The 22,712-nt window shown below is 42.3% G+C and overlaps 1 protein-coding gene across 2 annotated transcripts in view; it reads right to left on the bottom strand.

The window, feature by feature from the left end:
- Positions 1-22,355, bottom strand: part of LOC119456388 (uncharacterized) — a 29,804-nt gene extending 7,449 nt beyond the window's left edge. Inside the window, exons 1-6 of one of the 2 annotated variants that reach the window (XM_049664681.1) lie at positions 22,083-22,355; positions 21,824-21,958; positions 21,251-21,415; positions 11,126-11,246; positions 10,014-10,144; positions 3,709-3,830 (exon numbers count right to left, since the gene is read on the bottom strand). In XM_049664681.1, coding sequence (XP_049520638.1) covers positions 3,754-3,830; positions 10,014-10,144; positions 11,126-11,246; positions 21,251-21,415; positions 21,824-21,958; positions 22,083-22,176 — 723 coding nt within the window. In that variant the 5' untranslated portion in view covers positions 22,177-22,355 and the 3' untranslated portion in view covers positions 3,709-3,753. Of the gene's footprint in view, positions 1-3,708; positions 3,831-10,013; positions 10,145-11,125; positions 11,247-21,250; positions 21,416-21,823; positions 21,959-22,082 lie in introns of those variants that run through there. The other variant, XM_037718115.2, reaches the window with a different exon arrangement.
- Between the last annotated feature and the right edge of the window lie 357 nt (positions 22,356-22,712).

Raw genomic sequence — 22,712 nt, 5'->3', positions numbered from 1 at the left:
CACAACAGGAAACTTGCTCAGTCTTACATGCTTGTTTTTCCCGTGGGGATGAGGGGGCTAAACCACGAAATACTCTGCAGCACAATTCTGCTGCTTCAGCTGGATTACTTGAAGAGCTTGCTGCATCACAATGTGCAATTGCCTAATTAATGAAATTATATTAATTATTTTTTACCTAATAATTCATTTCACATGTTGCAGTTAGAGAACTGAGGTTGGCAAGTGAACAATGCAGTAATGTGGGCTTTTGTCATTCTGGGACCTTTAGTAGCACTACAGAACGACAGACAGACAACACATGTCGCTAACACAGAACTCTTTATTTTGAGAAACATACACATCTTTATATAGACCTCTTGTGCACATCAAACAGTGCATGTCATCATGGGGCACGTACATCACCATTAAAGAAAACCATCTCCTTTACAGATAGTGATAGCTAAATTTCCAATATCAGCTTCTAACTAACATGTTAGCTTCTCTCTGCCTCTGCCCACAACACTGGACTGGTGAAACATAAGCGCATGCCCCTACTTGGGACAATGAATCGCCAAGCCAACAAGTAGATAAACACTACACACATTCAAGAAACTTGGGCTTTTTTTCGCACTGTTACTTGTGAGTGGCATTTGAGTTGGTCATCTTGCATAGCCTCGCTAGCTTATTTGGTGCTAAAAAGACAACTTGTACAGTTGAGCGCTTGCCAATTTTTTTTCAAGTTGTGCAATAAGCTTATAAATGTGAGGAACCACAGCAACTTTTTTTGTTCCTGTTGAATTTGGGAGTGTCTTACTTTTCGATTAGTACAACTTAAGAATTGCCTCGGCTACGGAAACCAACATATTGTTAGGTTACCCAGCCTCAGACAGGCAGGTACTCAGAGTGTTGGCTGAGTGTTTCTGGTGGCAAGGTGGCAAATGGTGGCACAGACCGTTTTGAAAACAAAGGTTGATGATTGCTGACGAACAGTTTGGAATGTGAGGAAGGATAGGGGAGCAGTGGCTTGTTAGCACGAGACTCATAATTCCATTAAACATGGCGGTTCGTAAGGCTCTGACTTAGGTCCAGAAACTGTAGCTTTTCTTCTACAGGAAGTTCAAGTGTCACTTGTAGCGGACACTAAGAACATGAGTAGCTAGGGTGGTGGTAAAATCATTAAAGAATGAAGTTATCAACATAGCTAAACTCTGTATTTAAGTTTGTTTCCTCTGGCATCACAGACAGTGTGTTGTCTAATAGAGAAAAACATAATTCACCGAGAAGAGGTGCAATGCACAACTCGATGCACACGTGAGCCAGATAGCAGCTAACATGCGAGTTAATCGAAGCAGCAGATATTCAAAATGTAGCAGACAAGTGCATGAGCACTGCGATAAAGGAACTGGCTTTGGTGAATGGTCATGTACACGCGCCATCTCTGACATGATGTCATGCCCCGGTTGACATGCACAAGCAGTCCATATAAAAATGGGCACGTTTCAAAATAAACAGTTGGAAGTTAGTGCCATGTGTTGTCATTCTTACATCTGTCCTTGTCTACTTAGGATTGTAGCGATTTGGGCCTGTTGGTTGTACATCGGAAATAGTTTGAAGTGCAAATACACAGACACAAAAGAGCACATGAGACACAGACGAGCGCAAACTACCAACAAGGTTTATTGACCACCACACGTGTTTATACTATGTTCCCATTACCACTGCACATGCGCACAGTGCCTTCTAAGAAAGTACAGCTCTTTATCGGACAGGTGTACAGAAGGAGTGCTGATACAGGCTGAGCCTAATGAAGATATCTTTTCAGCTTCTATTATCTCACGGCTGAGCCTATGGTCACTTCTGCTGACAACAGCACACTTCTCAAAAAGAGGTCTACATTGACAGAAGCTGCAGTGCATTGCCAACCAACCATCACGTGCCATTTTCTTTACGTTTAGCGCGTGTTCCTTCAAACGTTCATTCAAACATCTCCCCGTCTGCCCTATGTATTGCTTGCCACATGTTAGTGGGATACTGTAGACTACATTAGTAGTACAGTGAACAAAAGGGCCTTTGTGCTGCTTATTGCAGCCTCTTTGATTAGGAACGTACCTCTGATTGCAGAATTTAATGAGCTTTTGTGGTGCCGAAAACACAACATTAACTTTCGAGCGGCCTGCAATTTCGGAACGCGATACCTGGCAGAAGTCGGTAGCATTGTTTTTACAAGAATGACTCAAGCTTTTAGAATTTCATGACCCTTTAGTTGTCAAAAATTCAAATGAAGTCTTGCAATTCTTAGACTCTAACTGTAACAAGCAACTTTGTGCCTTTTCTATTGACGTTAAAGACCTGTTTTATTCTTTACCCCATGATGAACTAATTGATGCCGTAGAAGAGTGCATTGATAGCAATGGTTGTATAGGGTTTCAGAACTCTGCTGGTATTTCTGTTAGTAATTTTCTGGAACTCCTGACCTTTTATCTAAAGTCGATATACATTCAATGGAAAGGGAAGCCGTACCTTCAGAAAAAAGGCATATGCATTGGTTCATGCATAGCACCGGCTCTAAGTGATTTGTTTTTGGCCAGATTAGACAGAGCAGTGCTGCGCTGCTTGGAAGGCAAGCGTGTAGCTAAAGTCTTCCATTACGTTGACGACTACATTGTTTTCCTTGAGATGGGCATTGATGAGATGCAGGAAAATGCGCTTGTTGTTCTCGAGACGTTTAAAGACTGTTTTAAGTCCCTTGAATTGACGCATGAAATGCCCCGTAACAGTACTCTTAAGTTTCTTGACACTAAGATTGTTTTTAGATCGGACAAAATCTGTTGGTGCTATGAATCGCGAAGTAATAAGCCGATTTTGCCCTATGCCTCGGCACATTCTAAACTGGTTAAAAGGAACACGCGCTAAACGTAAAGAAAATGGCACGTGATGGTTGGTTGGCGATGCACTGCAGCTTCTGTCAATGTAGACCTCTTTTTGAAAAGTGTGCTGTTGTCAGCAGAAGTGACCATAGGCTCACCCGTGAGATAATAGAAGCTGAAAAGATATCTTCATTAGGCTCAGCCTGTATCAGCACTCCTTCTGTACACCTGTCCGATAAAGAGCTGTACTTTCTTAGAAGGCACTGTGCGCATGTGCAGCGGTAATGGGAACATAGTATAAACACGTGTGGTGGTCAATAAACCTTGTTGGTAGTTTGCGCTCGTCTGTGTCTCATGTGCTCTTTTGTGTCTGTGTATTTGCGCTTCAAACTATTTCCGTCCTACTTAGGATCCCAGCTGGTTGGTGCTTGAAGCCATGTTCATTTGTTAGAAATCATGTGACAACATAGCAAAATGGGCCATGAAACAAACTGGTGTTCTACATTCCTTAATGCATAAGGAAACACCATCTCAGTGAGTCAAGCTGGACGGCATATTAAAACTTTCTGCTGGGCGAGTTGGTTCATACTTGCAAAGGAAATGGTTATGCGCAAAAACAAAAAACACGGACACAGAAGTAGACGGGGACGAGCGCAAACTTTCAACTGACTTTTTTTTTTTTTTTCCTGCGTTGACAATATATACTCTGAATGAATGAGTATATTGAATGAATGAATGAGTATATTCAGAGTATATATTGTCAACGCAGGAAAAAATAAAGTCAGTTGAAAGTTTGCGCTCGTCCCCGTCTACTTCTGTGTCCGTGTTTTTTGTTTTTGCGCATAACCATTTCCTTTGCAAATGGACGGCATATATTACCCACATCATTAGCAGCAGCAGCCTATTTTTATGTCCACTGCAGGACAAAGGCCTCTGCCTGCGATCTCCAACCCCTGTCATGCGCAAGGTGATTCCAATTTCCACCTGCATAGGTGGAAGGTGTACATAGTACTGTACAAACATGAATTTGCAGAAATTAAATGTGCAACAAACTGGGCATGCAGGAACAAAGCTGGCTGGAGTATAAGAAGCCCTTAGGAACACATGCACAAGATAAAACTACAGTAGTATAAAGTTCTCATTCAAATGCATCTTTCATTGCCACAGCCAATTGTCATGCCACAATGTGTGATTGTGGCATACTGTGTGATACTGCAGGCAATATTAAAAATGTATTAGTATAAGGAAGAGGAGCAAGCATCACTTTGCTTATAGTTTCCAATGAATGGACAGAAGTACAGAAGATTGGAGGACTAGCTGACAAGCACAGAGCAGCAGGCTTTAAAGACAAGAAACATCATAGGATCTGTGCCATTCAAGTCACAGTTGACATAACAGCCTCACACACTAAGCAACTTTTGAGAACAAGCAAGAGCTCGGAGATGCCTCAACTCTCACGCAACACTCTAAACGCTGTCCACATCCCTGGCATGACTCAAAAGAAGGGATGCCCTAGGGGGGCAAAAGGTCCCCATCATGAACAAAATGGTCTCCTTCACAAACAGCCATCTAGAGGGCCCACTACGGTGCTATTGTATGCATGGAAAACGATTGGCACTTTAGTATGCAGTTCTCCATCTCACAATGGCTTTATCTCAAATAAAGCACTCATGCGAGGGAGCACAAGTGGCTTGCTCAGTTGGAGGAAAGACTAGAAGCTCCCTGCACTCACCATGCGTCAGTGTCAATTGTATGCTTCCATGTAATCATTTGTTTAGTTCTAATGCTACATGTAAACAAATATTGTGATCACTTCTCTGTGCCCACGCTACTCAAAGGGAAATTTGGTAACACAGTGTGTATGTATGCTATGTTTCAACGTTTAAATGTGTCTTGAATGTGCATAAGCTATGGAAATAAGGCTTTAAAACAAGTCATAGTCCTCCTGTAACACAACCTGCATTGATGTTTGCTCACCATGTAAACAAAGAAAACTGTAAAAGGTAATTGAAACACAACAAGCATTGACGTCATTTTCTCTCCAAATTAATGCCATGAGACTATTCACATTCAATTAACTGTACACCTTAAGAGGGGACCTGGGTCTCGAGAAATCTTATTTACCATTGCCACTAGAAGCACGAAATTTTCAAATAATACATAACTTAATAAGCTAATTGCACATATGCACCTAGTCTTTTTTTTCCCTTACATTATGAAGAAAATATTTCTAAAATTTTTTTTCTGTTTCAAGATTTTAGCATGACTGACAAAAAGTATTTTAGAATAAACAAGCTAAAAGTTTTTAATATATTTCTGAATACCCAAGGAGTGCAATAGGTGTTGCTTCATGTTTCTATTGCTATTCTATGTAAAGTTGGAAAACTTCTGAGTAGTGGCGTGACATGTGAAATTCTGTTTATTTACTCAAAGTTTCAAAATGTTTTAGGAAGCAGACACATGATAGCATTTTAGAGTTACCGAACTCTTTGGAAGCCTAGCTATCAGATTATAAGAATTGCGAAAATTGTACTAGTATTAGGAGAATAATTTTGCCTCCTGGAAAATTGCTGACGACCAAAAAAAGGTATTCAAGAAAAGTGGAGAACACTGATCACCAAGTGAAAGAAGCATTTAAATTCTCCTGGATGCAGGAAATTGTCACTGCCAATGGCTCCAAGGGACCACCACTTCATGCACAGCTGCTTGAAAAGCTGCCGAGGACCCTCGTTTTCTCTCTGCATTGACAGTGCAATGGCAGTCCTTTTCCATGGACCTCTTAATGCCAGTTAGATGCGTGTTCTAAATGCAGCTGGTCACAGTATGCATGAGCTGGCCTCATAAGTGCTGCTGCCTCTGCTGCAAACAGAGATGTATTCTTCTCTTTTGGAGTACGACTCCCGATAACAGAGTACAGTGCTTCATTGGCATTCTGCGTTGGTCTCTGCTGGCACCATCATAGCGGCTTCTTGTCAGCCAGATGCTCAAAGACTGGATGCAGTGCATTGCTCCTTCAGGCAGGTTGTACCTACTTTTTGGTGGTGGCTCATTCTTTGCCATGGCAGAGTTATATTTGCACCATGAGTAGCGACCACATGGGCACATGCTATGATTAGGCCTCTCATCGGCCGATGAGAATGTGTCAAACATTGCGTTGTGCACTTTGCCCACATCTCGAGCAAAAGATTTCATTGAACAGCCATAAAGCTGCAGATTTTCGGGATCAGGCCTCCGGTCAGCAGTCCTTTACTGCTAATGCACTGTTCATCAGACTTGTGCTTTTGAACAAGGTTACAAAGCGTAGTGCCCATGCAGTTCTGGATGTGGTTTGCATATTCTTCTTTTTCCGCAGGACTAAATCCCTAAACTTTGGCTTCATCAATGGCATTGAATGACCTGCTGTCACTATCACAGAGCATGATCATGTACCTGAGGCTATGCAGCGAGAGTGAACGCTGAAACATCTTTGCTGCCTAAACTTCCATTTGGCATACCTTTTGGAGTCAGTGTTTCTTTGACACGAACCATGTGCCTTCCGTTCATCATAACCTAGGCTGTCAGGTTGTGACTCACAGCCGAGGCACAAGTTCAACTGCATTATCCAGCCTAAAAACAGCTAGCGGCCCCTCCAAGGTGAGAAGAGCTCTTGTGTGCCATGTCCTGTAAAAACAATGTTGCCCAGATTTTCAAAATCCTTGGATTTGACTGCAGCGGCACACTCTACCATGTTCGGGGTGCACATTCAACTTGGTTTTCAAGTAGTGCCGATATGCTTTGTTGTGCAGGCCACTGTGGATGACTCCAATCAGAGAAAAAAAATTGCCGTTGCCTGTGTGCTGGACAGCATGTGCCACGAGAAGATTGATTTCAAATGGGTTGCAGTTCACCACATCTGCAACTCGTTGCAAGCTCTACTGCGAAAAAAGTTGACCACAGTTGCTGCACCACAATTTTCATTTCATGGATATGCTGTACTGATGATGCATGGGGTTTGTTGGTATGCTGTGCTCACGCTTCCTATAGTCAGTGCTCTATGGCACACACAGCATCCAGCAACAAGCTGTGCACAATCTCCAGCTATACAAGGATGGACTGCACTCACTCAGAGGGCAGTTCATTTTTCTTTCCGTCACAGAAACTGAAGAGATTTGCACAGTTTTCTGCTGCACTTGCTGCTCATGGAGGGTACGATCTGCACTAGACAAGAAAGTTGAATTTGTGTATTCAGGCCATGCAGCTCGTGCACAGCCGCTATTGCACCTGCTGAGGCAGTGTCGGTTTGCAGCTCGCATTCCATCGATGTCAAGTTTTTCACTATAGTTCCCAGGTTTCACAGTCATCTCCATTAGCGCACTTAAGATTTCCGACTGGAGTGCTTACATTTTAGCAAAAAATTATGATAGGTTTTAAGAGACTATAGGAGAGTAGCATATACAGTCAACCAATTTTCAGGCATGCCCAATAATTCGGACACCTTCACACCGCCACGTGCCCCATAGTGCCAATGTATAAGGGCATCTGAAATATCGGACGCTGAAGCATTTCACCATCCGATTTTCCTGACTTTTTGCCGTGACCGCAGGTCCGAAACAACATTGATTATCTCGAAGCCTTGAACCAGTGCTCTCGCACGCCGATCCGCTAGCAGCCATAGCCACCATGGCAATGCTAGGCCTAGCTGCTTTGACGTTTACTACCAAACTTTTTGCAGTTCGGTGCCATGTTTTTCATTGAAAGGACTCACCACTTTCAACAATGGCGCCGAATCCGCCTCTGTCATCCTCACTGATGGCTTCTAAGCGCAGAAAGCACGGCAAGGGTCAAGCGTTGTATAATGCTGGTTCAAAAAGTCACCTTTGCCACAATACAGTATGTTATGCAGTAAAGTATATACAATGTATAGTAGTGAAGCATACTAAAAGTGGAAAGGGACCCCCATCATGCGACACTGTTTATACACACGCGCACCCACCGTCTCTCATCACAGGGCGAGTACCGATATGCTTAATGAATGTACTAGTTGGCAGCCCTTCAGAGCTATTTCAGATGTCCCTATGGTGATTTGAGCCCTCGGGGGCAGTAAAAGGCATGCAATAAATTTTTCAGACTGCCCCGATGTTTCGGACATTTTTAAGGTCCCTAGCGAGTCTGAAAAATCGGAGATTGACTGTATATGTTTTCGATTTTGCAAATACCCAAAACAAGAAGACTTCCGAGGTAGCTAGATCAGTTGACTTTTAGGGGGAGAGGAGGTCAGAACCCATGCACAACTGGCGCCACTGGTCGTCTCCATCAATGGCAGTGCCTTCACTTCGCAGCACGTTTTTGTCAATATGCCGTTGTGAAAATTTCGATAGTAGTTAGGCATAGCACTGGAAGACAGTCTATGACAAAATGGCACCGGCCTTGCCACGCCAGACGTTGCAAGAAACAACTAAGGGCCAATGACAAGCAGTCATTTTGTCATGTGTTGGCTGCAGACCAATGAGACAGCAACATTTTTTTTTTTAATAGCTTCTCCGCAGCATAGATTTGAATGCTTGTATTTCGCAGGAAAGAGAGTCCAAAGGATGCACTTTCCGATGACACCAATATGGCCGTGCTTTGGTAAATGGTTCCGAACTGGTGAACGGCACAAAATGACCTGTTTTGGGCCGTGTCTCATGAGTAAAAGTTCCGAGTTCACATAAGAAATACAAAATTTTAGCAAAACAACGGGTTTTCCAGCCCTAAATTTTTGCGAGCATGTGTGGAATGATATGATGAATGTCTTCATAACAAAAGTGAAAAATAAATTTTTTCACAATTTGCCATGAAGAACGCGTTCGCCTTTTATGGCAACTAGCCATGTTTTAAGAACAAGTTCTTATTCTTATTTATTAATGTAAACAGCAGTAAGATAAAGCTGGTATGTTTTCATAATGCTTTTAAACAGAACCATCCTAATGCTTCATTTATTCTACATGTGCCTAGTTGTAGCAATTGTGCCTGTCTACCTATCCAACCTCTGTCTTCAGTGAAGTACTTAAAGGGGCCCCGAAACACATTTTATACATAGTAAGAACTGTCGATCTGTCATAGAGGCTGCTGTGAACATGTGACCTAAATATTACTGCACTGCATGCAGCAAGGAATTTACAATTTCGTGTCAAAAACCGTGAAAGATTGTTTGCTCTCGCTTCTGAAATGCCATCATGCAGCATCACTGAAAGCACCTGGACCCACCAACGCTATTGGCTGATTTCGTGATCGCAAGAGCATTCTCAGGAATACACAATTGCTAATTTTTAGTTAAAGAATGAAATAATGCGATCTCAATGCGTTATTGCGTTAGGCTTTTAGCAGAGACAAAAAGAGATAGAAAGCTGGATATCAGTGCGATAACTCCATGTATAGATGAAGGATTTGAAAAATTTTTGTGGCATGAGATTCACGAGACAATGTCCTTAGTGAGGCTATTCTAGGATTAGTTAGGAAAGTTCATCGGGGCCCCTTTAAGAATTTTTGTTGATACTGGTGTGTCCTGGAACACTTATATGGAACACATTTGCTATGGTGTTTGAAAAATTGCTTGTCTGTTGTACTCCATCTGCTCACTGCATCCACTATAAACACAAAGGCAGCCTCTTTAGGATACAGTGTGCTGTGGTTTGGTATCGCTTGCTTTTACTTTTGTTTAAATACTTAGCGCAATAAGGTTGATTAATTTCTAACGAGTGTTTTAAAGTCTGTTACGCATGGTTCACACAAGAGCCCCGACGAGAGTTTATGCTTATACCTCAAAATGCCCGATTTTGATTTACTGTTTGAAGAAACGGTTGTGCTGAAGTACGTTTACACAAAAGAGGCCTATAAGCAAGGCTTATAGGCCTCAATTAGAGCTCTGTCCACGTCAGCACTTCTTTTTTCCATGTGTGAGCATATTACATTCCATTCTTTTTTAATAGTTTGCCTGTTCTTATTGAATCACCAGAAAGCTGTGAAAAAAGAACTTTTTGGTGTTTATGGTATTTAAGCCCATGATTTTGTCATTTGACTGTGCTCTCATGTCTCCAGCCCTTTGTTTGGCTGTGGCAGGCCCATTTTCTTATTATATCTACTAACAAAAACACCAAGCTACAAGCGTTTTCGACAGAGTTCCAGCATTCAGACCCCGAGGGCACGCACCATTGCAGGTGGGAACACGGAAGGGGATCATGTCTGCATATGGTTGAAGCATCTGATTCAGACTGAGCACCACTGACTCATGGGGGTCCTGGGGTTCGCCTGTCCGGAATGGTACTGAGCGCTGCTTAATTCTGGAAGGACAGAATGTAAAACAACACTCATTAGGCAGCAAGAAATCCATGGCCAAGTTTTGACTACAATCCCCGTCCAACAGTCAGTCCATGACTGTGGAGTGAAGTAGTGGCTTGAACAGTGACAAGATACTCGCAATGCATCCTGCGCTCGATCTAACACCTATGAAAGGATATTTTGCACTTGAACTGCTTAGTTTACACTCGAATTATGCAACAACACTGCAATTTTTGTTCTGCATCATTCAATAGGTATCTCTTTACTTGCTTTGTCCAGGAAAAACTGATAGGCACATCTCACCATCAGAAAACCAAGCTGCTGCAGACACTGCTTCCCTGACTGTTCTCGACAAGAAAAGCCAACAAAAAAGAGGCCAAGTGTTTTATTGAACACTGAAAACAAAAATATTCCATCTTGCTGCAATATTTGCTTGGAAATGTAGCAGCAGTAAAATATTTCAAACTCATTAGAATAGAAACACAGGTATGTGTCCAAGAGCCGGGTGTAACTTTTGACATGCATTCATAGAAGGACATACCGTATTTACACGATTGTAAGTCGACTCGAATGTAGGTCGACCCCCCCAAAATTGCATGTCTCAAAAAAAAAAGGGGGGGGGGGGAGAGAAAAACCACGTGAGTGCATTCACACAAGGGAAATTTATTGACGGGGTTGCTAAGACTACTCATCGTCACTAGAGTCGACCTCACTGGCACTGCTGCCGTCATAGCTGATGTGGTCCCACATCACGTCGTCATCAAGTGAAAGTCCACACTTCGCAAACGACCGCACCACGACATCGCGAGGTACAGCCGCCCACGCAGAGAGGACCCACCCGCACACAGTAGCCAGGGAGGCCAAATTTCCTCGCACTGAAGCCGCCACTGCCACACCAAAATTCAAAAAGTGCGTTTCTTTTTCTCCGCTATAGTTAACCAAGTGAGCCTTGAAAAAATACTCTTTAAAGCCATAGATCTCACCTGAGCAGCTGGACTATACCAGCGCAGCAAGCGACCAGGGCAAGGCCTGCTGCCAGGCAGCCCATCACAATGGGCACAGTGTCCCGGCTGTCAAACAGGGGTGTCCCAAATGCGTTTGGAACTGTGGGAGAGACCACGGCTGTCAATAAAGCAGCATGCTCACAGGGTGACAATCTCTGCTAACACCTATCTCTTTTTAAAAGATGAAAACAGTGCAAACCTACAACACACAGAAGAAACACACACCACAGAACCTGTGGTGTGTGTCTGTGCTTCTGTGTGTCATAGTTTTTTGCGCTGTTTTCACCGTTTTACATCATGCTTAACCAACTAGCCCAGCAATCTGCAATTCATTCCCATCACTTTTATTTTCATTCTGTGTTTGCATCCAAGTTTCAGCGCCACAGGTTAGTAAAGGCTCAAGAGACTGTGTACACCCTAGTTCATTCAATTTTATGGTTTACATGTTCAAAGCAGAGAATAATGAAGTTCAAATCCTGTCCCCACATGCTTTGTCTGCACTTAAAGTTCTACTGTGTGCACCTTACTTCTCAGAATATTGGTAAGTTGCCGGATTTATGTGTCCCAGCACCTGTTAAAGAGACCCTGAAACGATTTTGATGAATTTTGTACAAACGTGCTGAGTCGTTAGGCTAGGTCCTTCTGATCATTAAGTGACACATTTAAGTGCTCTGCGTAAAGCACGTGATTTATTATTAGGTTTTAAAAATGTGCATCGCAACTAATTGCAGCAGCACCACTCCCGAGTTTTCAGCCGCCCGTCCAAATTGACGCGTTTACCCCAACTGACGTCAGTTGGGCGAGCTATCCAATTGGCTACCCAGGTCGGGTCATCGATAATTTTTCCAACTTTATGTTAAACAGATATTGTTCATAATAGTTCGAATGTTGGTTAATTTGCTTTTATAAAAAAAAAAAGTCTCAGAAAGAGAATACACAACGACCAATTCCTCACTACATTCAAGCATTTCCGGCACACAGCAAGTGTCGTCTGCTTGTGTTACAACGTGCTCAGTGTTGACACGAGCTGCGCTGTCAGTGTTAGTCTCGCGCTTTCTTTTCGCGAGCACCATGCTTCACCCTTGTTTCCTTTTGGGCTGCAACCATAGCAATCAGCAGTATGTGAAGCAGCGACATCGTGTCCCTTTGCAAGGTAGCAGATGAGCAGAGTGGCTGCAGCGCATGAGACTGTCGGTATCTGATTGGCGTTTGGCGACCGTCACTTCACGCCGGTGGAAGACAATAGGGAGTTTTAGCATGTCCAGTTTTGGGTAAACGCAAGCGGAAGTGGACTGGGTGTTTTACCGGATGAGCGGAGGCACAAACTTGAACAGCCTGCATAGTGCCCAGCCACCTGGTGGCACAGAGCTCAGCCAGACAAACACAGAGAGCTAATATCATCATCATCATCAGCCTATATTTATGTCCACTGCAGGACGAAGGCCTCTCCCTGTTTTTTTTTTCCATTGGCGGCCTGTCCGGACCCAGAGATTCTTAGCACCCTCTGCCACGTTGCAGGTCTGACCGCCGCCTTGGTCAGGAGCTCCGCAGCCACTGCGGACCGAGAGCTAATATAGCAGTAACCAAGTGTATCCTACTTTGCTGCTGGGGTAAATTTTCGGCAGGAACATAATCATGAACACGTTGTCTTTTTAAATGAGCGAAGTGTGTAGCCGCTACCACCCACTTCAGTTCGTATCGCATACGGAGCATTGAAGCACTTGCTTGAAATGCGACTGTTCTGGGCGCATTTTCACAAGTCTGTTCGTACGTAAGACATCTACGTAAGATATGTAGTACCTTCAATTATTAGTAGAATCTGCATTGCTCAGACAAGAAAAACAAAAGGTAGAACAAGTCAAACGCAATCCTAAGCAGTCTTTACTACTGCTGATTGTTTCTCGAAATCGAATGGTGTTTTGTTTACCTGACACATTTACGAAAATAAAGAGCTACATCAAACTATGCACACACAGCACGGCGGAGACATTTGTGTGCTAAATACCCTCAACATGTTTTTTTCTTTCCAAAATGCATCCGCGCGCTTTTCTTTCCCCCTCAGTTATGTGCCTTGGTTCCCATGAGTGCATGCGCTTTCTGCGTTTTGCTCTTTAATTTGCAACTCTTCCATTATGCTCATTTTATGAGAAGTCATGCTGGTATTCATATTGCCAACATGTGCCCTTTTGTTCGCCGCAGAGCATAAACGAGGACTTTTTCTTTTACTCAGTCATTGGCTGATGGTGAATTCGCGAACGCACCCACCTTCCTGCGTTCATCATTAACTGGGTGAGAACAGCGATCAAAACCTCCCTCGGTGGCAGTCAAATTTCTTTCTTCCGATACGGTGGAGCCATATCGCTCGCTGTTTGAGGTTTCGTTTGCCACGAGGAACCGCAAAGAGCTTGCCCCCCTTGGCAATGCTATTCGAACATCCAACAGCACAGCAAGTCGGCATCGTGCTGCAGCCGAGCGTGTCTTCAAAAATGTAAAAAGCCTACGCTCACGCACAGTGCACATATGTCCCAGTGTTTCTACGCTCACTAATGGCACCGTTTTCCTGCGATAACGAAAGCCGCGCGGGTTATTCGTCACGTGTCAAGCCTCATCCAATGGGAGAGCGGAAAACGGCGAAGAAGTCAGGAGAGGGGTACAGGGCGGGGAGGAAATTCTCCTTTCCTATTTGAACAATGGTTTGCACTACCTTTGGAACTTACAGGGACCTTAGGTTGCTCAGGCTGCTCACGTTTATGCTTAAGCCACTTCATCACAGTGGTTGTAGTATGGAGGGGCTTTAGTTTACGCCTCCACCCATCCATCAAAATGCCCAGCTTGCCTGCGGTTATCGGAATACCAGAAACGCTCGGTGCTGCAACAGAACGTTGGATAGCTCTTGCAGCGGATCGACGGCCAGGCGGCTAGCGGAGAGGCTTCCCGCGCTGGCTCCAAGACAACCGAAAGTGGACAACATGACATCACATCATGACGCAGGCCCAGTGAAGACGGAGCTTAGCCCTGATCGCTCGACGAACGAGTTGAGGAGAAAAAGCATGGCTAGGGAGCAGGGTAACTTGTAATCGTTTGTAGCTCTCTTAATACGAGACGCTTTACTTAAATTGGGGCGCTAATGTTTTACTGTAGCTGTACCCTACGTGTCTGCAAAATATGTCCAAACCGTTTCGGTGACCCTTTAAAAAGCTCTGCAGATTTGATCTAAGTGGCTTGGGTCCCCTACGACTACTTGGGCAAGATAAATGTATCTGTTCACTGCTTTCCGAGGTTGAATACCAATGGTATACTCTCCCCATGCTACTCAGCCTACCATTGGACTTTGTCCCCAATTCAAGACTTCAACATATTTCCTGTCCTCTAAGCCTTCTAAATCTGGCATTTTGAATACTTTCACACACGCAGTGAATAAAAATGCAGAAATTGTCTCCCTGCCTGATACTCTTCTTGAATGGTATTTTCCACCCATCTTTAGAATTTTGTAACATATCCCTCTCCAGGCCCTGTTTATGCATTGCCAACATGACTGCTGATGTTACCATTGAACTGAACGTCAAATCTATAAAAACGGGATGTAGAAGTTCAAATCAGAGCAAAACGCTGTCTATTTAAACAGCCTAACTAGGCCCAATCAACCTTTGCATGGCAGCAGGTTTGACTTTCAGTTAATATGAAGCAAATAAAAAACTTGGACATTAAATTGTGGAGTTTTACGTGCCAGAACCATAATCTGATTAAAAGGGACACTTTAGTGGGGGACTACGGTTCAATTTTGACCATCTGAGGTTTTTGACCTGAACCTAAATCTAAGTACATGAGCACTTTTGCATTCTGCCCCATCAAAATGAATCTGCCACAGCTAGGGTTAAACACGCGACCTCGAGCTCCGGAGCGCAATGACATAGCCACTAGGCTACCTAACAGAAAGATGAAATAAAAATATACCATAGTTAACTGTCCACACACACACACACACACACACACACACACACACACACACACACACACACACACACACACACACACACACACACACACACACACACACACACACACACACACATATATAATTACATAATTTTTTAATTGACGCAGTACTGATGCAAAAAATTGATGCAGTATTGGGGTACACAACATACTTAAGAGAAGGGCAAATTGAGCAAGTTGGTATGTATGCATGTTGAAACTGTCATCGTAGACGGAAAGGACGCCATGCATTGCTACGGTGGCACAGCAGATTTCTTTTGAGTGCTCAACTGAGGCATAAAGAAGAACAAAACAAGGCAGCCCTCCCTGCATCAGTTCCTTTTTCTACATGAAGTGCTTATCATGCACTGCCTGTCCACTTGTGCACAATAACAGGTGCGTGAGGTGTTTGAGGACACGACATTGAATCATCATAGACACCAATATTCCATCTGTCTCAACTACCTCTGTCCAGCACACTTACTCCAAGGTATCGAGTGTGGCACAGAAGATGAAACTGTACGTTATCCTAGTCACCATACATGCAGACCACAGTGACCTTGAGATGGCCAGCTCCTTGAACATCCTTTCTTTTTGGGGTGATACAACAGTATATGGCCAATTATAATATGAGACAATGAGAAATAAGCGTTTCCAGTGATCAGGCGGGTGGTTGTGTTTCTCCAGCAGGTGAAGCCCATGAGAAAGTGAAAGCCCTCATTTATGGCCATTGTGAACCAGCTTCAAATGGCTGAGTCAACAGCCAAGCTTTCTGCATACAATGTAATTACAGGCACCTATCTTACATTATGCATTTTCTTGCTCTCACAGAGCCTGTGCGACCCAAGAGCAAACTTCTGTGGCCCCTTCACCCTCAATGTGAACGTACTACGCATGGGTGGTGTCACTAGGAGGGAGACTAACAAAGAGCCACACAAAAGTTGCTACTGTGGAACCAATATCAACACACACTAACTGATCAGGGTGTGTAGCACCTTGAAATCAGTCAATAATTGAGGCTGAAGATCGTTTTATTCAACAGCCATAGAAAACAGTGGTAAAAGAAGCAATATAAAAAACTGCAACAAGTATTTCAACTCTTGTCTGAAATATCTTTTTTATTCGTTAAGTTGTCATTATGTCCTAAACATTTTGCCCACCCAGCCCGTTGTGCACATTCAATGTTTACTTTAAGCCCTTCTTAAAAAGTAGACATTCAGTTCTTAATCAGCACTAGTATCCTTCCCGTTTTTGTCTACTTTTCACACTGAAATTTCAACAGGAATTCAGTGCATACGGAACCAACTTACGCAAATAAATTCACAAAAGCTAACTCATACAACGACAATAATAGAATAGCAAAACATGGAAGAGTAACAAGAATTAACAACTCCGCAGGGTTAAGCGATTTTTTTTACTCATCTAATATGACATGTTCTCACAGTCTGGAATGCACATGTTGTGCCTGCTATGGTCTCCACAGCATAATGTGTGACGCACATACAAGCTATTAGAATAACGATCTGTTCATATAGTAACACTGTCTCCTCTTCATTATTCCTCACACTTTTCATATAGTAACTCTCAGTGGGTCATCTTTTCACTGTCCAGTTCAAGTCAGTGAATCAGCATCAAGTGTATTTTGCTGTGTTGTTCTTGTTAACACTAATGCTACTATCAAATATATTTTACTAGCTGTAGCATGCACATTATGCACAACATCGCATATATTGTTCCGGTTTATGTATTTGGAACCCCCTAGCACTTCACAATAAACACTGTTCATCATTTGGTACATAAAAAAAAAACACCTTTATATTTACAGAATTATTATTCTACACATTTGCCTTTTTTATAATTAATCATTGTTTACAGTTCTCATATTTTAGCGAATTTTAATTTATTTCCTTGTTATAACTAAGTTTACTACTGTTTTAATGCTGTTTTAGCCAGAGGTCCACCTACATACTTCAGTATACTTACTTACATGCCATTTGATACCATAAAGCTAATATAAACTCAGATTCTCAAATTATCAAGCATTAATGTTGGTTCAGGCACCCAAAAGTGAAGATGGGCAAAGTTTCCACATTAAGAAAAATTCGTCCTGGTCAGGACGAATTTTTCTTCAACTGCGAGGCTTTCTTTTGAGGAACCCGGTTGGGTTTCCATTGTAGCGATTGCTACATTTGGGTGGATGTCTCAGTTTCCCTTTAATTGAAAAATATTTTCAAAGCAGTAAAAAATATTGCTGTTTTCGAGGTCTCTGCTTTTTTTTTTTCCACACTATGACATTACAGCAGGAGCAGCAACATTTCTACACTATTTTCGGCGCTAACTACAAAGCCTAGCTGTGCTAAGACAGAAAGTTAAGCTGGCCGTTAAGGGTTGACGACTGTGTTCCCTCTTCCTTTTGCTTACAAACTAGCTCAACTTTCTATGCTACCACAGTTAGGCTTTCGAATTGCAGATAGTGTGTAAACTTTATTTCTGAGAAAGGTCACCATTCCATGAGGTGTTGGTAACAGAAAAATGAATTGGGCTGAGAATTATACTGTGGAATTTTGTAATCATACAGTACTATAGGAGCACGGATGCGAGAAATAAACTAGTGCTCATAAATATGAGTATAAAAAGTACACCAACTGCTTATTACAAGTCAGTTGTAATTAATTTATGTCAAGCTGCAGGCTTTTACCAGTCTTGCTATGCTTGAAAGTGTGAGTAGTCAGCTGAACCGTTTATTGTATTTAGTAACCACTGAGGTAAAAGTCAAGCAGGAACGTCCATTGTGTTGTTACTTGGCAATGCTTGTCACCATATTTGGAACATTAGCCGAGTTCTGCTGCTGATCCCTAAAATGGTTGGCCTCATGACTGCACCACCGTAATGCTATTTTTGCATTGTTTACCAATACAGCAATTAAACAAACACAGGACCACAGCATTAACTAGAAAAACTGCAGACCTAAACAAGAAAAGTGCAATGTAAATAATCACTCAACTGAGTGTACGCTCCTCCTTGAAGAGAAGAAAAAGGAAAGGTTAGCTTTATTTTTTGGAAGATACATTGCAAGTGCATATACCTGCCAACCTGTGAGCCATAAACTTAGTAAAAATCCTGCGAACATGACACCGAGGGGGGTATTACATTAATTGTGCTTTCTTAAGCTTGCCCTGAGTACACATTTTTTGTGGGGCACCTATGCACTTTATTACCAATGGTTTACTTTCAGGCGCAGCACAATCTTGCAACAGCACTAACTGACAAGCAACGCACTGTTTTGCGATCACAGTGATCCCCGTTCAGCAACACAGCCGTTTCCGATTATTCCTGCTTTGGAACTAGTCAAAATAAATTTGCTTGAAGCAAGTACCCTCTGGCGTCCTTTCATCATCACAAGACTTTCAACAGAAGGTTTGAAGACTGATGAGTCAAACATGCTTGCAACAGAATTTATTTTTCATAAAGCTTGATGATTCTTAAAATCATAAAACAAGCCCAAATTTGTAAACTTTATGGACAATTTGGGAGAGTTGGCTGATATGGAAGTGAAAAAAAAAAAAAAAAGCAGAATCTCTGCTTAAGAGAACTACTGAAAAAGGATGGCAAATTTTTGAAGCATGGAAATAAAGGACACTGAACCCTAGATAAAGCTAATAAAAAAAGAATTACGCTTTATTACAAATACTGTGGTACCCTAATGAGGACATCACTGCTATCTTTACATAATATAGTGGTTTATAAAATGCTACACGACATTGTTTACTTATTGGAAACAAAATTAATAAAACAAAATAAAGCATATTCGCTAAGACTGACATCTTCTTCAGCGTCCAACAAATTATGGCCTGATTTGATTTTCTTACACAGCTGCTAAGTCGTGCGTCCTGATCAGATAACTGCATTTTCAAACAGAAGCTTCGTGCGCACATCACTAGCATTAAACAAACATTGCCCGATAACATGTACAGTCCTACTTATGAATTTACACTCATAATCACAAAATCTTGCGTATTGGCTTTAAAAGCTTTGCTTGAGACATATGATGGATGTGATATATGGATGTAAAAATTTAATGAAAGTGCTGAAGTACGCGACTCAGCGCGCAGCGGGCTGCTCCTACGTTGGGACAGTCAGATGAAACAAAAAAAATTATTTCTTCTCTTAATTTTCCTACCTTGTACCCAAGGATTTACACTTTTGTTAAATGATTATTTGCTGTATGAGTTTCTCATACCTTAAGTGCGCATATCTTGTAAGTGTGATTTTATATTGTATTTGTCCATGGTTTGGCAAATCAAGAGTAATTATTACTGTTAACCCAAGGACACAACTCATACTTAAGTTCTGGGTTCCCCCAACTGCGTATATTCATGCATACATATTTCATGAAAGAATCAATAAACTCTCAATTGAATGAATCCTGCAGTAAAAGTGGCGATTGATCTGCGTTGTGGCCTTGATAAGTTCTGTCGCATTTTGCACTTCCTGTAAAAAAATAAAATTGCTCGAACCAGTTGGAAATTTCCAATTGGAACAAATTAGATATTTCCAATTGTGTTTTGGGACACCCATTGCAAAAATTCCAACAGGTACAATTGGTCTCTGAAATGGACTCGCTGAGACCAACATGAAAAACAAAGGAAAGGAAGAAAAAAAAAAAGAAATGGGCCTTAACCTTGATGTGACATGGATATACTTAAAACTTCTTTCAAGAAGCACACACATGCATGAACACACTATGGCAATTCTCTTCGTTGACATACCAAACATTCATCACTTCACTATGAGAGATACATGTCAGGTGCTACATGTGTAAGCAAAATGTGGTTGACAAAGTGGTGCCAGTGGTTCATGAGAAATTGGTAAAATTTCAAGAGAGATTTTTACCTTGACAGAAAGCCAAAAAATGCTTCTCTCCAATGATCACACTAAAATAAAAATATCTTTTAGTTGAAAACTAACGTTATAATTGTGCTATTATTATTATCAACTATTTTGTTGTTTCACGAGATTACTCACCTAGTGAATTCCAATTGGATCCAGTTGGGACCGACTAGCATACCAAGCTCCAGTGATGTCCACTGGACTTCTCATGATGCCCAATTGGAATCAAGTGGACTTCTCATGAAGCTCAATTGGAACTTGGGCCTCCGATGATCTCCAATTGGAACCAGTTGGGCCCCATTGAAAAATCACACTGGACTCCATAGCTTTGTTTTTACTGGGCTGACTCTATTCCTATCCTATCGCCCACCACTCATGAATCCTGGTAACAATGCATGTACAGTGCCACTCAGACAAGGCACGAAAAGAATTGGAATACAATCATTGCATTATACTGGCCCAACTTACTTAATGATGTGCTACTGCTAAATGTCAGTTCTTATGATGGCAAGTCCAAGCCCCGAGAACCAAAGAGAAGCGTAAAAGCTCACGTTGCATTCTCAAATGTGCATGATTATGGTAAAAGCCACATCCCTACGGAAATGGTCAATCTGATACTTTGTCCACAACAGCTGCAAGCTTCCCCAAATTATTAATTTTAGCACAAGGGAAACACACGCACGAAAAAAAAAAGGACAGGACACAGTGTCTGTCCTTTCTATCCCTCGTGTCGTGTTCCCTTGCGCTGTGCAGCCATCATGAATTCATACCGACTCTCTCAACTTTCACTGATTTATTTTATTTCACAGTCCCTATGACAAACTAAGAATTGCCAGCCCCGATCCAGTACCACAAAAGCCCCTGCGTGGTGAGCTTTAGAATGTGAATCTTCTTGCACACTTCTCTCTTGAACTATATAAGTTCAAAGATGGCTGGCTTAAGGAAAGTCCAAGTTACAAAATCAACATGAACTTAGGAACAGACGAAACATCTGACAAAACATCCTGTGTGGACAACACAAATGTAAGAATACAGATTCCAAGCTTCTGCAGCAAGAGAAGAAACAGCAATGTGATAACCAAAATGCACACTTAGATAGTCAGTTTTTACACGGCAAAATATTTACATACAAAATGTAGGCTCCATTTTACGGCACCTTCAAAAGAAACATCTTTAAAGAGGCAAAGAAGGGACACTGCTCTTTGGTGTCCCTATGATAATGAAATGATGTGCTCTTACTTTCAATGCACCGGGCCTGGTTGTTCAGGTTCTTCATGTTGAAGCCAAACTGGCACTGACATATCTTGGGAGGCAGCTGGGAACGACCAAATTCGCCACAGTAGCTGTGCCGATCATAGGCTATACACTGTTCAGATGCTTCACATTCTTCTCTCAGTGCCACCGCTGTATAAAAGAGAGCATTGTTAGGTTGACATACTGCAGTGAGCATGCAAGCAAGTCAGGCACTAGTAGTTCAGGAGACAAATGACTGTTATTTCACCAAGAACCATTCATTTCCCTTATGTATCATTTGGCACATACACTTGGAGGGTTTCTGATAAACTGCACGAAATAATGTGACTTCATGCTGTGCAGGGTGAACTAAATGGACCTATTGTTTAGCATCAATGTGCACATAAGCAAGATTATTGAATACAAGGCTTTACATAACATAAAACAATAAGCTTGTATAGGTAACTGACTAAGTGGACGACTGTTAAGAAACTTAGGTGGAAAATGCTTTTTTGTTTAGGAGTTACAAGCAAAATACTCGTCGCGACGCGAGAAAATATGCGACAGCCGAGAAACAACCTTCAGTGCATCGATGCAGGCTGACGAACCAAAGCAAAGCTCCCTTGCAAGTGCAATTGCGGTGTTCAGGGTGGCACCAGAACTCGGGTCCAAGCAAGCTGCAGTGTTCGGATTTGTTACAAGGTTTGCCGTAATCTGAAAAACAGCACCGTCGAAGCAATTATCCGCAAAAGTTCCGATCTCGCTGCCGAAAAAGTTATTTCGCCAGACATGTGGGGAACTGCCGCTGTCATCATACAGTTACAAAACGTAGAATTACCTGCTGGGTCTGTACGGTTGTGCACGTTAGAAACGACGGGTGACCAAAACACCAACACACTAGCCAAAAGGTGGTTTGTTACGCTTACCGCCATTTGTTACAAGCTAGTCGGCGTTTATCACGGAACACATTGCTCAGACGCGCTACAAAGTATCCATGACGAATACATTATACAGCCTCGCTTTAAGAAGTTGCATGGGTTGCACTAGTTACGTTAGTTTCGCTAGTTTCGCTGCATCACAAGAGGTCAAGACGCATGCAGGTGAGCATGCTGAGTCAACCTGAACGGGCATTTTCATCCACCGCTTCGTATTCCGCCCTGCCCATCCCTTTGCGCTGTTTTCCCTACATTTGTCCCTAATAGGGAAGGTACGAAGAAAAAAAGAACGGTAGACTCAACTCCCAGTTGTAAAGCGAAGCATTCTTGCTGTGATTGGCTCGTGAACCATGTATGCGTGTATGTGAAGTGCGGTTTTCGATGTATAAATAAATATTAGTATTAAAGGGGAGCATATGTTATGCGAACACATGATTTTGTTTCGTTATAGACAGGCTGGTTATTATATACACATATTTACACGCAGTACGTCATATATACACTGTTCGTTTAAGTTTTCAGTGGTAATCCGT

This window comes from Dermacentor silvarum, chromosome 1 (assembly GCF_013339745.2).
Source record: "Dermacentor silvarum isolate Dsil-2018 chromosome 1, BIME_Dsil_1.4, whole genome shotgun sequence".
NCBI lineage: Eukaryota > Metazoa > Arthropoda > Arachnida > Ixodida > Ixodidae > Dermacentor > Dermacentor silvarum.
This window is presented reverse-complemented; position numbering and strand designations above follow the sequence as displayed.